The sequence below is a fragment of the Betta splendens genome, chromosome 22, assembly GCF_900634795.4.
Source record: "Betta splendens chromosome 22, fBetSpl5.4, whole genome shotgun sequence".
In the NCBI taxonomy this organism is placed as follows: Eukaryota; Metazoa; Chordata; class Actinopteri; order Anabantiformes; family Osphronemidae; genus Betta; species Betta splendens.
Genome location: NC_040900.2, coordinates 2,128,659 through 2,143,582, shown reverse-complemented (window position 1 = coordinate 2,143,582; position 14,924 = coordinate 2,128,659). Strand labels below are relative to the sequence as shown.

Sequence of the window (14,924 nt, the reverse complement as noted above, 5' to 3'; positions counted from 1 at the left end):
GAATTCAACGCGAGCTCTGATTGGCCAATTCCTCTAGGTTTCCCTCAGAACTGCAAGACGCCGATATTGCGTTACATTGTAGCAAAATGGCGGCTGTCATTCAGAATCCACTAAAAGCGTAAGTAATTTGGACATTGAGGAAATTGTTAATAATTACTTTGTTGCCAAGTCGTATATGAAGTGTGGCTTTCGTTGCATGTCATTCTGAGCCGTGTGCACACGGCAAACGAGGCTGTCCGAATCTATTTTGTGTACTTCTTGCACGGTAAAGTAGCCCGTATACTTCTTTTATTCCCCAAATTTAAACCTTTAGTCTCGAGCATGTGCCCGAGGCTGTGTGACATTTCGCCCGCACTGGCCGAGCGTTTCCTCCGCCGCGGGTTAGCATTCAACACAGCACTGTGTCGCCTTTCCTGGGCTATAAATTTATTTGAAAACTGTCGACAACGTGCCTTTGCGCCGCACCGAACGACCACAAGCCGATTTTCGTCGTGCTCGGCGGAGCACGGCGGCGGAATATCGTGTGACATTCCGAAAGTCGTTCATAGTTGCCGTGGATTGTCGACATGTCAACTTTGGCTCCTCCGAGCGCAGACGTGGTCAGGACCCGGTAAAGCAAGGGAGGAGGCATTTTGCATTTGCATGCTTTGCTGGCGAAATCGACAAAAGTGTCAGCAATTCGACTCCGCCGTCGGAAACGGACCGGCGGTCTGTGCACGCGCAGCCCGAGCCGTGGTCATTTCTGTCCCTCAACTTCAAAGCAATGCTCCACCTTTTTCTCCATTTCTCCTTTGTTCTTCTGTATTGTTTCACCAGTTCCATGGTGGACGTCAACGCAGCCCAACTTAGACTCACTCAGCTTCTCCCGGTTCTTTTTTTTTGCCTCCGCACATGATAATCTAGCGTGTCCTCTAAATGTTCGTTGTGCTGGACGTGGCAGCGGCGTTCGGTCCGTATCGATGGCTCCTAATGATCACCATGATCCGTGGGGCTGTGGAGGCAGTGCACGCACTCCGCTGTGGCTTTAAGTGGAGGAGTGCTGGAGATTAGCTCGGTCCAGGATCCTGGGCCCATCTGTCAGAGAGATGCTCCGGCACAGAGGAAGTGTTGGGCACGAGCAGGAGAACCATCTGCTCCTCCGTGGAGGTACCCTGGCACCTCCGTGGACCGAGGAGCAGCGAGTGCTCCACGCGTCACATTGCACATCACCCACATTCCTCTTGTGGTGTTGCTATTCGTGATGTTTCCCGTTTTTCCTGTTGCATATTTCCGCAATATTTTGTCGGAAGTATTTTATTTAGTGAAGCTTAGAAGCCAGAAACACACTCTAGTGTATATAGTTATACTGTCTAATAGTCAAATGATTACGGGTGCCTTTTAATTCTGTGGCTGATGACTGATAGCGGAGCAGGGCTTAGGCTGATGATGGACTGAACGAGGCCTCGCGTGTTGCGTGGAGGCAGGATGGATTTCGGTCAAAGGTGTGTGTAGACACACACCATCACGCTGGCGCGTTCCTTGTCAGCCTCCCGTTTGGGTCCCTGCCCACCGGCGGAGGCCCAGTACAATGGCAGGCCGCCTGTGCTGACTCCAGAGCAGCTCAGCCAGCCACTGTTAACTATGTCAATAAACAGCACATCCGCGTTTCGCTTTCTGTCCTCCAGTCGGGTTTTCAAGCAGAATTGCTGTTAAGTGCGTTTCATCTTTACCTTGTTGGACCCCTTTCTCTCCTCGTGTCCCAACAAGCTTCACTGTGTGTCTGTTGTGAAGCTGCTGCCTGGTCTTGGACTCGCTTCTTGCATTCTGATGTGAAATGTCTCCTTGCTATAAGCTGTGCTTAATGAAGTGTTTCAATCTGCTATAATTAGCCTCTGTCTCGGGTTTCTGACTTCATTTCACACGTTTGTCAGATTATAATTAGTCATACTTGACACTAATTGGATGTTGCTCATGTGGACCAGTTTGACCTTTTTCTTATATTAAGATGATTCACTTCAGGGAAATGAAGCACCGGTTTGACTGGAGCTGTGGCGGCGGAAGGAGCTGCAGCGGTGCACACGGCCCGCGCTCGTCGGCGCCGGGTCCGTCCTCGCTCCAGCGCGGACGGAGGCTAATCTCCACAATCTGCTGATTAAACTGCGGCCTGGAATATTTAATTAATACAGAATCTCACAAAGCTGGCCATTAAACCTTTAGGCACAGCTGGGGGAGGTTTGGGTGGGCCGGCGCCTCCTCCCATGCTGACCCAGCGCCTCCACCAGCGCCTCCACCAGCGCCACCGTTGGCCGGCTGCTCGTCGGCGCCGCAGCGAGCTGCCGTACGGGCTGGTGTTCCTCCTGCCCTCGCGCAGGCCGTGCTCCGCTGATTGGTGTAATCATAGGCTGCTGTCAGGATGCAGTCACTCTGTAAACCCTCCTCCTCCCCCTCGCTTGCTATGTGGTGGCTGCAGCTTCCTGTGCAGGAGCAGTGCACCTGCAAATGTGAAGAAGCTCCAGAAACACTGCATCTGTAGCATCGCATCCTACTTTCACTCTTTGTCTTTCTTCGTTCAAGTCCTGTGTCTTCAGCGTCACGCTGCTTTAAAAATGACTTTTGTCACGACTGCAGATCACCTCACCTTTTTATGACTCCTGTCCTCAGCAAACGCCGAGTCTGTCGTCAGATATGCGAAAGGAGTGTTGACACATGCTCGCGTTACGGGCGTAGGCATGTGACGCGGCCCAGCGCTGGCAGCAGCGCTCAGACGGAGGCCCACGGCCTCATAGTCACTATAGTCACTGACGCTGTTTGTTGTCATGAACATGCCGGAACCGGAAGATCAAACATGTTTATCTTTTATAAAAGCTAAGTAACTGCAGTTGTCTTAGTTAAAGCACAAAGCCTGTCTGTCATCAGCCCCTGAGTCAAAGTGTGCGTGCGCGTGCACGTGCGCGCGTGTGTGGATCCTGTCACTCATTCCGAGTGTCTGAAGGATGTCTCACCTGAGCCAGAGCACCTGCTGCTCACGGCGGTGGGTGAGGGTGTTTTTGCACCCGCCGCCTCTTTGTTCCGTGCCTCGGTTCCGTCGCCGCCGATCGATCCCCGGTTGGTTCCGCTGAAGAACCGCAGCTTCTTGGTGACGCGTATCTTCGCCGGTAGTGGACCTGAGGGAGCGTTTATAGCTCGTCTGCTGTTAGTAAGCTGATACGCCACCTGCTTCCCATTAGAGCGGCGTGTTAACATCAAGGAATGGCAGAGAAGCACACGGGTTCCATTGACGGGGATTAGTTGTTACAAACAATGCAACCTGTCCACAAGCGGCGAAAGGAATTCACTTTGGATTTCATGCGCTTGAGTTTCTATGTATTTTTGAGCCATTTCCTGGTAAAACTCCAGCCTCACTGTAAAAACGTTTCTGTGATGAAGCCAAACAAGCTCTTCTGGGAAACTGGTGCTTCCTGACTTTGTCTTTACTGCATCACACGTTTACAAGGAAACGGCGCGTGCTCATTATGACTATTACCTACAGCATATCCTGACAGCAGCAATGGTGTCGGCCTCTGGTTTTATTTTTCTCCCACCTCCACCTCACCCTGTTCCTCTGTGACTTCTTCCTCCTCTCTCTCTCTCTCACACTGTTGCTTTGTCTGAGCTGCGGAGTCGCGCTCTTTGTGCGGGACACAGTTTTCGCCCGGCTGTTCGTCTGCTGGACGGAGGATCTGGAAGACATTGACAAATCACACCCATGCCCCCTCCCGCCTCCAAATCTGAGATTCTATGCTCGAAGCTTGCAGCTCATTAGTTTCACTTCAAAATGGCTGTCTCCCTAATGCTGTAATTGAGAACACATGGAGGAACTTCATTATGAGAATGTTCAAAGTAGAACCAGTTCCTACAGTGTTATTTGCCCTGATATAACAACCCACCGTGAAAATCATGTACAAAGTACCTCGCTATGATTTTAGACTTGGAGCATTTACCTCCATTTTGATATAGTCTAATTAGAACCTGCCCTGTGCTAGGCTCTCTGCTGAGATTAATTAAGTAGGCTAATTACCATACCAGGCGTGTGGCAGCGATTGAGGGCTTGAATGTGAAATTTCCTCCCCCATTTCACTCTGAATATTAACACGGAACCCCTGAGGGACTGCCAAAATCTCAGTGGTACTAAGAAAAGTGAAACTAAAGTGTTGGGAGCCTTTGCTGCCTGCGCGTTGAAGGAGCGACAGATTGACAGACTCCAGATGTGACAGTGTTGTTGTGATACCAGCACCACCAGAACCAATCTAGCTTTGTTGTGTGTGTGTGTGTGTGTGTGTGTATATAAAAGCAATCTGCAGTTACAATGTAGCTCTACTAGTATCTGTTTCTTTATGAGCTTCAGATGCCTGGTCTAATCTGTGGTGTTAACGTTGCCCCCCCCCCAGGTTGGGTGACCAGTTCTATAAGGATGCCATTGAGCAGTGTCGCAGCTACAACGCCCGGCTGTGTGCCGAGCGCAGCGTCCGTCTGCCGTTCTTGGACTCGCAAACGGGAGTGGCCCAGAACAACTGCTACATCTGGATGGAGCGCCACCATCGCAGCCCTGGTGGGAACACACACACACACACACGTTTTCTGGCCCATTAAGCTTCTAAAGTGGCGTCTGCATCTACATTTACTGAGGAAGACTTCAGCTGCAGCCTTCAGACGTTTGTGTTTTATAGATTATTCCAGTCACTGTCAGCTGCTCCATCGTTAAAGTAGAATGTTTGCATCTGCTTGCGTTCAGGTGTTGCTGCTGGACAGATGTACACGTACCCCGCTCGCTGCTGGAGAAAGAAGAGGCGGCTCCACCACGCCACAGATCCCCGCCTGGGCCTGTACGGCCTGCAGCTCGGTAAGAGCCCTCGGACCCACCTGCCCGGCGCCGTCCTCGCCGCGCCCCCTCCCACTCAGCTGTCTGCTGTGCCCCCGTCTCCATCCACTTCCTCCACTTCCTCCTGCTCATGTGATTACTGGTGATGATCTGGAATTATCTCGCTAAACACACTGCTCTGTCTGCATGCAGAGCAGAACAGGCTGCCAGTCATTTCTTTTAGAGGATGAGATGTGGCTGTGTTCATCCCGGCTTGTAAACTTGTTTTGTGAGAAGTAGAACATGTAATTAGATTTACCACTGCTGGGAGCAGTGAGCCGGAGTTTGGCCGCTGCAGACAGTATTTAATAAATGTTGTGGAATGAAGTTTGGTCTTCTCGAGCTGCCACTTGAAGCAGCTCACTCAACACATTTGCTGTGTCCTCTACGCCGATCCTATTTTCTACTTACCACCTCCCGTGTTTATTGGGTTTTTTTTGTCTCTGGCAGCTTTTCATCTCGTCATCTCTCCATGTCTGTGTCTGCGCATTATTGTGGACAGCTCAAGTCGGCTCCATGACCAACGCTAGTACAGTATACGCTGTGTTACAGCCTTAGTCTCTAGTAGTTGTAGTGTTTTCTATAAAAGGATATGAGAGTAGAAATATATTTGTGACGTTTTATTTTATTATTGCATGGTGGAAGGACAAAGGTTCAGAAAGCTGAGAAAGTAGAAGACTGGAAAGGGAACGCAAGCCGGAGCGCTAGCATATGAAGCAAGTCTTTGTTTCCCAAATACATCCCATTGTAGCCTATTGTTTTCCACTGAGCTGGCGCTCACTGAGGCTCCACCACCTCCCTGCTGCCCCTTCCCTCCAACAACAGTAGGTTGTATGCGCTCTCCTCGAGTGGCCAGCAGAGAGGGAACGTGGTGTGATTCACCCTGGCACCTCTCGGCCCGTTGTGCATCTGGCCAGAGGTGGCCGGCGCTGGGCAGAAGCCAGAGTCCGTCTCGCTGCCTGGGTAGGTTTTCTAACTGATGCTGTGCTAGAGACTCTGGCTGCATGCAGAATGGGCTCCCTGCTGCAGGCTGCTGCCTGCTCTATTTTTAGCCCCCCAGCTCCCATGGGTTGGGAGGGAGTGAGGGAGGGATGTGGGGAGGGGGCTCTGTCTCGTCGCGGAGAGTTGAAAGTCAGCGTGTGCAGACACAATGGTGAGGGGCTGCCGCCGCATGGCTGGGAGAGGCCTGTTAAATGTGCCTCATACCTATGCAGTCACAGGAGCCTTGGTGGCAGGTGCAGCCATAGCATTAGAGACTTGTACGAAGCTGTGAAGTGTGTCCACAAAACGTAAAACGTCCACAAACGCGATGATGGTGATCTCTCTGAAGACTGACGGCTCTGCTTTGTCTGCTCAACCCGGCCTCCTACACTGTTTGTTTGGATCCTCAGCTCACTGTAGGAGGATTTATCAGCACGATGTGTTCAAGTCATAAGCCACTTAATGACATCGTGCTTCTGACAAAGTCGGGCCCATCGTGCACCATGCAGCAGCGATGAGAGCCATTTACTGCTGTTAAAATAGTTGTGATAACACGTTGTGTGTAGAGACAAATGCTGCCTCCATGTCCCACATGCTCCTGTTGGGTGTAGTGTGAATGTAGGAGAGTGGAGGAAACATACTGAAAACGTGCTGACATCAGAGAATCTTCCTCATCCTCTTCCATGCTGTCTGAGGTGGGTTCTGGGACTGTAGCTCATCGCATGTTCCTTCCTGTGTCTTCGTGCAGACGGTGGCCTTATGTCCAAGGACTCCCTGCCGGCCCAGAGCACCACACTGGAGGCGCTGCTGCGAGGGGAGGGTCTGGACAAGAGGAACAACTCTAAGAACGACGAGGAGAGTCTGCTGGAGATCCAGGTTGGAGCTCTGTTTAAAGCCTTCTGCCCGAATGCAAAAACGTACATGTTCAACAGGATCACTTCAACAGTCGAGGGCCCCGGCGATGAGGGTGAAGTATTGAGCCTCGACCGGTTGCCAAGGCAACCTGCCAAGTTTTTCCAGCTGACCTGCAGGGCTCGTTAGTTAACTGCTGTCTCAGTGAGAGCCAGGAAGGGACCGCTTCCATGTTGATTCCCCTTTACTCACCATTATACGTGGTGTCAATGAGACATCCACATATCAGTGAAAATAAGCAGAGAATTACAGTCCTTGAATTGTTTTCAGTATTTATCTCATGATGATCTTTTTAATCTTCCCACTGAGGAATAATCAAATGTCAACATCATATTTGTTAATGAGAGCTGTGCAGTGACGCCGTCCATCTGTGCTTCTCAGAGGGTTCTAGAGGCGGATGCAGCAGAGGACGCATTCAACGACGACGATGACTATGAGGTGGACACTCCCAAAAGGAGACACAGGGGCAAAGGAAGAGTAAGTGACGGCTGCTTCAAAAGCCCCTTGTTCGGCTCTTCGTTCTCTCTGTTTTCATGCTTTGCTGTCGAGAGCCAACGTCTGCACCGAGCAGACGAGGTCTTGTCTGGTCCAGATCCAGACAAGATGATTCCCCCCATCCATTATCAGAACCACTTGTTCTCGTAAGGGTCAGTGAGATGCTGGAGCCAGAACAGATCATGTTTTTTGGCAAACTCCAAGGAGGCTGTGTTATTTCTCTCTTAAAGCCACTTTACCACCACGGTCCAGTACCTGCTTCTTTTGGAAGTCCTGCTGGTTCCAGGATTCTTCCATTTTCAAGCGTGTTGAGGCCACTGTGCTCCTGGCAACGCTCGCGGCTGAAGTGGTTTACACTTGCACCTGAATGTATACGACATGGTCTGTGGGCATGATTCCAGCCTGCTGAGGTTTATTTTTTCCCTTCAGGGTCGAGGTTCAGGCCGCAGGAGGACAGACCTGGACGACGACAAGCCATATGTCTGTGACAGTAAGTAGAGATCAGCCTGCAGTGTTTAGTTTAGTGTGACAATGTTTGTAGATGCTTGTTGATTTAACTTAAAATGATTATTTATTTATGGGAGTGAACTGATGACTATTTTTGTTGTGCCACATATAATAATTGCGGTGTAGATTTAGTTTATTATCTCAGAAACTTTTCCAAAATAAGACAGAAGCATTTTGAGTAATAACTTTTTATTCTTTCATTAGTTTTTATATTGACACCATAGATCAGGAAATGAGTCACACTAATTTCATGGCAACTGTCAACCCAGTGTAACTCACACTTTTTAGAGATGTAACCTTGGGCCAAAGCAGCTGAACCAGCATAGTGTCACGTATTCCCGTACATACAACTTGCATGTGGAAAAGCCGCCTGGGACGTATTGTTTTCTCCTGGTCGGGTTGACGCTCACGTTGGTTCTTCTTCCTTTTCTGTTTCAGACAGATACAAACAAAAGCAGAACTCCAAATCTTCGACCTCAGGTACCCTGACGTGTTGATTTTTTTTGATAGCTTAAAACATCTATTTTAATTGGTTGTGTTATTGTTGGTGTGTTTATTGATTAAGCTCCTTTCTTTCTTTAAATTCAAACACAGTAATTGTAATGTCTGGGCTTGTTTTATTTTGACTGACTGTAATCAGTGCTCGCTGGCAGCAGATACTTAAATACCACAAGTCTTATTATATTGCCTATGTTTGATTGACTATTATATTGCACTGTAGGAAAACTGAACAATAGCCCTGTATGTGTGTGTGACAGTTTACGCGAAGCGCTACAGGAACCGTACAGGACTAAGCTACCACTACACTCATTCCCACCTGGCGGAGGAGGACAGAGCCGGCGAGAGGAGCACCGTGGTGTCCAGATCCCCCTCCGTCCCACAGAGCGACCGACACAAACGTAAGATCAGCAGCTGCTGTGATGCGGGCTTTTACCCAGGTTTCTATTAAATGTGTAGAGGAGGTACTTATTGAATGGTCGCCATGGCCAGGCCTTTTCTCAGTAAAGACGCTGGACTTTCCTGACAGGTCCGAAGGCTCCTGGGGGGACCAGCCTCCCCAACAACTACTGTAATAAATGCCAGGGCCTGAATAAGAAAACCGGTAAATTCGGGTCTTCCTGCCAATGCACAAGTGAGTTCGAACGAAGCGTTCCTCAAAGCGCTGCTGCTGTTTCACATTCACACCGCCGGTCTCCTGTCCTGTGTCCAGCTGACTGTGGAGACGAGAAGGAAGACGGGACGTTTGCGGGAGCGGAGGAGCTGTTCGGCACCACCTCGGAGAGCGACACGTCCACCTTTCACGGATTTGAGGACGACGAGCTGGAGGAGCCGGCCACGAACAGCAATGGAATATCCACCCAACACAGATAGAGCAAGACCTGTTGAATTTAAAGAGATTTTTTTTATATGGATTAACCTCTGGCAACGATCTGCTGCTTCTTTTTCATGTTTGTTTGCAGAAAGCACAAAGTGATTTCAGGACAGAGATGCAAGTGGTATTTTATCTACTGAACATTGTTGAATAATTTATGGACACATTTTATATATAAATATATATAAATATAATACCTTTGGCGGCAATGAACGATCGTCAGTGTTTCTTGACAAGGACTCGATTTCAGAGCAAAACTGAACTTTTTTTTGGAGTGTTTTCATTTTCTCTCACTGGATAAGAAGAAGTGTAAATGTTATGACCATGAAACACTGGAAATATTGCAGAATCAACAAGTGAAACCTTTTTAAAGGCATGAATGACGTGTCTGGGACATGAGTGAATGTCGTTGAAGACCGACGCCTGAGCTACTGGATGTTTTTTGGTCAGTGTGGATATGAAGGTCTCTCTACTCTAACTTGGGGTAAAACTTGAGTGAACATGAAGGAACCACCACGGGCCACTGGGAAAAGATGGAGTGCTTAAATACAGCCTTTAAAGGCACAGTGGACAAAATCCATTTAAAAAGGTAAGAATCGCTTTTCTTGCATTACTGAACAGAGTCAATTTGGTGCTAATCAATTACAGTATGTTAAGTGTGTCCAACTAACCAAGAGTTTTAAGGTCTAATGAAGAACCACAAAGACAACCTTAATTACTTTGTTGAGTCAACTAATATTCAGTTTTATATTTTTAATTATACTTAACTCCTTAAAGCTAAATCCCTTTGACTCGTCCTGTAAATAGTGGAACCATCCACAGGTGCTGAATACTTTTCACATTGTAGAACCTGTCCGTTTGAGTCTGAGCCGTATTGTCTGTGTTCTGTAGGGACACTCAGCACACATCGGCATGTGGCCCAGAGGTGGCGGTGACCAGTGAAGGAAAGGACTTAACCCTCCGAAACTAATGAGCCTTCATGTCCCTCCTGATTTGGGCCTAAGCGAACTGACGCAAACGGATGCATGGATGCATCCACTTCTACAGGCCATGTGACATAATTGAGACGACTGCTCCCTTGATAATATGTATTGATCCCTTGTGAACATTTAGAAATGTGAGTAAATCCAGCTGAATTTCATCCTTTCTGCACTGCGCTGGAGCTCCACTGAATCATGGGAACACTAAAGGCCAGGCCTTTGGACCGTTCGGGCCCGACGGGTGCCTTCGGGGCCCCCGTGGCCCAGCCTGCCCGCCCGCTCCTGCTCTGTGACTGTGTGTCTGCCGCGTGATCCGATGTGACACTAAGACGTCATTATCCTCATCACTGTGCCAGCCTGCCGCTCTGCACTGGAAACCAGCTCTGACAGCCATGACCCTCCAACCGCATTGGACCAGTGACCCCCTGACCCCCCCAGCCATAGAGATGGTGCTTAAATCCACCATTACTACATGCAGACCTCTGGACTACTGCATCAATAATCCACCATCTTCTGTCCCTATGTGTCTTCAACCTCTTATTTCCGTTGGGTTGCAGTAATTGAGATACTTTGCCTCATCTTCCTCTGTTGTATAATATGTTTAAGTTTTGAACTCTTAAGTAGAACGACTTCTTGGATTTGTTCAGACTGTATTGATACCTCTGTCCTGATCAGGTGCACAATAGCCACAACTACTCAGGCATCCTTCATTTCCTCTGCTGTTGATTGTTCAGACACTTAGCCCTGATTCACGTGATTGTATTCAGCGGACAAATAGGAACAGTAACACACTCCGATTCAGTCATGACCTGCAGTTTTTACAAAGTGTGTGATGCTTCGCCATCATGCTATAGGAAAGAGTCCCACTAACAATCTGTACCTGTTTTCACAACTCATGTGCATTCCTTTAGGAAGCCACGGTGTCAGTAGACCTGAACTAAAGGGAGCTTCAACTGGGTGGTTGAAGAGACACAGCTCGGCTCAAATCCACAAAAAGTAAATCAAAGCTATCTGTGACATTTCCGTTGAGTGCTTTAGAGGCCCTAATTGCTTTATGACATTTAGAAGGTGCTTGAAGTACTGTATCAAAAAGACTAGGTCCATAGGTTGCACATGCTGTGAGAATTGTGTCCTTCCATGTGATTATTCAGTATCGCTGCAATGTAACGCTGCACCATTTCCAGTGCTAACCATGAATCCTATGTCTATGACTCGCTTGTGCATTCAAAACAACTTTCCTCACCTCCCTCAGGGACCTCAACGCCGCAGTTTGTCCCCTCAACCTTGTCAACTATCTCGTCTGCTCTTGTATCAGCTAAGTGGTGTTTCCACGGTTAAATAGGTCATTGTGTCTTTTATCTTCCAGTGTCATGCCAGTAAGTGAAAGCATGTGTCATCAATCATAAACCTGCTAAATGTTACCTACCGTATATCAACAGGCCGATTGTGGTGCATTTGTGAACAAACAGGAGACGCTCCTAAATGCAAAAGTCACCAATCATTGAATAGCCTGTATACCTCGTCAAAGACACAGCAATAGGCCCTGCGACTCTCCTGTCAAGCCTGATGGTGGAGGAGAGGGAGGAACAGGGTGGGAACGGAGCCAAGAGGAGATGAAATGGACACGACTGAGCGTTTGTTTCATCTTCAGCTGTAAATACAAGTCAAATGGAGAGAATGAAGAAGTCTTTGTTTGTTAAACTATTTTTATTGTTCTGAAGAAATAAAGAAAGACTGGTACGGCTCCTCTGTTTTTGTCTCAACGGACAGGAGTCCATGACTGCTGCCAGAAGTTGAAACCCTCTGACAGAGAGGTAAAAGAATATCACTCGAGTTTGCAGTGGCTCAAGACTGTAAATAGGAACAGGACAACAATAGAAGCGTCAGCATGGGGGCTCGTATTGATTGGTGGATGCTGAGAAATCAAACGTAGGCTGGAGACGTGGCTGAACAGGCCCTTATTCTGCAGGTAGAAACTAGCAGCGTTAGCGCCACAAACGTTAGAAGAAGCTACAATTTAACGCTGCGAAACCGCATATTTAAGGTTAAACAAATACACAGCCTGACTGGATGGTTCGAGTAGATTACTCAGGTTTATTAGCTTTGTCCACTGTGGCAGTGTGATGCATGTACTGTATGTAACGTTCTATCCTATGATGCATTTAACAAACTAAAGGACGACGTTCAGAAATGTCCAGATAAAGCAGGTCAAAGCTGCTGTGAATGACTGACTACCAGCGACTGTCCTTCTGCTAAAGAGCTGCAGCCACATGCAGTACTGGGCCACGTTTGCACAACATATACTATTTCTTACCCACATGCAATGACCATTTTATCACACTATTTTCAGCAAAAACTATGACCATTTTAGTGCATACTGTAACACTTTTTTCACTCGATGTACTATTCATCATATTACACTTTGCTTTTTGCAGCATACTATGACCATCTTTTACAACATACTCTTCTATGACACTTTTTTCATCACATGCTACAGTATACTATTAATACTTTTTAGTGCATACTATGGCCATTTTTTACAACATGCTACACTATGACTGTAGCTGACAACTTACTATGACACTTTTTTACTGACTATACTGTGACACTTTAGTACATACTGTACTATTACCTTTTTAACCAGACTATACTATGATACTTTTTTAGTGCAGACTATAATGACGTATTTTTCATCACATACATACTATGACTATTTTCTCACCACATACTATACTTTTTTTCAATCACGTGCTATACTATTAAAACATTTTTTTAGCACATACTACACTATGACCATTTTTCACAACACACTAGGACAATTATTTCACCACATACTATACTATGACACTTTTTTGATTAATACTTTTTAGCACATACTATGACAATTTTCTTGCCACATTCTTTTTACTGTTAAAAAACAGATGGTCATCTTTTACGACATGCTACACTATGTCACTTTTTTAGCACATACTATATGACACTTTTTTAGCACATGCTATACTATTAATACTTTTTAGCACATACTATACTATTAATACTTTTAGCACATACTATGACAATTTTTTAACCAGACTACACAATAACAATTTTTTTTACCACATACTATGACCATCTTTTACGACATGCTATACTATGACTGTGTTTTTTACAACTTTCTATGTGCTTTTTTTTAGCACATACTATAATATAACACATTTTGCATTACATGCTATACCATTTATCACTTTGTTAGCACATACAATACTATGGCCATTTTTTAATCAGACTATACTACTGTATGACACTTTTTTAACACATACTATAATATGACACTTTTTCCATTGCATGCTATACTATTAACAAACTATACTATGACGCTTTTTTCAGCAAACTAAACACTTTTTTTAGCACATACAATACTATGACCATTTAAACCCTTTTAACCAGACTATACTATGACCATTTTTTTTACCCAGACTATACTGGGCTTTTTCACCACATACTACGACCATCTTTTACATTATACTATAACACTTTTCATTACATACGATACCTTTGACACTTTTTGCATCACATACTATACTATGACCTTTTTTCAACCACTGACTATACTGTGACACTTTTTTCATCACATACTATGAACATCTTTTATAACATACTAGACATAACCGTAATTTTTACATGACACTTTTTAACTGACTATACTGTGACACTTTTTAGCACATACTTTACTATTACCTTTTTAACCAGACTATGACACTTTTTTAGTGCAGACTATTATGGGGTGCCGAATGTAAAAGGAGCACCTTTAACTAGTTTTCGCGCATTTAACTAAATGACACAACATGTTTTCTCACATTTAGTTAAATGTGCAAAAGTCTAAACGTAAATGTTAAATTTAAATGTTAAATGATCGCCGAGCGTAAACTGAATATTCATGAATGTGCAAGTAGACTCCATCCCTACCCTCAAACAGCGCTGGTCTCAGATCAGAGACGCGAACTCAATCACCTCAAACAGTGCGCGCAAACCCCGCCCACATCTGATCTGGAAACTTTTGTTTTTAGCCTGGACGTAACTTTGGCTAGCTAGTATGGTTAGCCAACTAATTCTCCACCGGCGCCACAGAAATATTCTATTTAAACCTACTTAACTCCTCATTAATGGTGTTTACGACAGAACGGCAGTTTGAAGCGGAGCCTCAGCCCGCACACCTGCCGTTACAGCCCGTTCAATTTCCCCCAACGGGAGGGAGTCGGAGCTGGCGGCCATGATGGCTTCGACTTCAGGCTTCTCTCCAGTATTTTCGTGCACCGATCCAGAGACAGATGTGGGCGGAGCTATGCGTACTGTGTGACGTGTTTGAGTCCGCGTCACTGATCTAGGATAATAGGGGGTGGAGTCTACTTAAATATTCAGTTCGATCATTTAACATTTAACATTTAAATTTAGATTTACAATTTAATATTTAGTTTTACATTTAATATTTACATTGAATATTTACATTTAACATTTACATTTAACATTTATATTTAACATTTACATTTATATTTAACATTTACATTTAGACTTTTGCACATTTAACTAAATGTGACAAAACATGTGTCATTTAGTTAAATCTAAGAAAACTAGTTATAGGTGCTCCTTTTACATTCGGCCCCCTATAAGACTATAATGACGTATTTTTCATCACATACATACTATGATTATTTTCTCACCACATACTATACTTTGACACTTTTTTAAATTACATGCTAAACTATTAAAACGTTTTTTTTACCACATACTACACTATGAGCATTTTTTAACAATACAATGACAA

The 14,924-nt window shown here is 45.8% G+C and overlaps 1 protein-coding gene across 3 annotated transcripts; it reads left to right on the top strand.

Moving 5' to 3' along the window:
* The first annotated feature begins 5 nt into the window (after window positions 1–5).
* LOC114848102 (zinc finger protein DPF3-like) lies at window positions 6–11,863 on the top strand. Of its 3 annotated transcripts, XM_029138299.2 has the most exons (11): window positions 6–118; window positions 4,407–4,567; window positions 4,751–4,858; window positions 6,606–6,733; window positions 7,151–7,246; window positions 7,694–7,754; window positions 8,210–8,251; window positions 8,530–8,670; window positions 8,799–8,903; window positions 8,982–9,732; window positions 10,035–11,863. In XM_029138299.2, the coding sequence occupies exons 1-10, from the start codon at window positions 87–89 to the stop codon at window positions 9,140–9,142; spliced, it is 1,035 nt and encodes a 344-aa protein (XP_028994132.1). In that variant the 5' UTR covers window positions 6–86; the 3' UTR covers window positions 9,143–9,732; window positions 10,035–11,863. The 3 variants fall into 3 exon arrangements, with proteins under 3 accessions (XP_028994132.1, XP_028994131.1, XP_028994133.1); XM_029138298.2 differs by having other exon boundaries at window positions 8,799–9,732; XM_029138300.3 differs by lacking the exon at window positions 6–118 and adding an exon at window positions 153–265 and having other exon boundaries at window positions 8,799–9,732.
* Window positions 11,864–14,924: the final 3,061 nt, after the last annotated feature.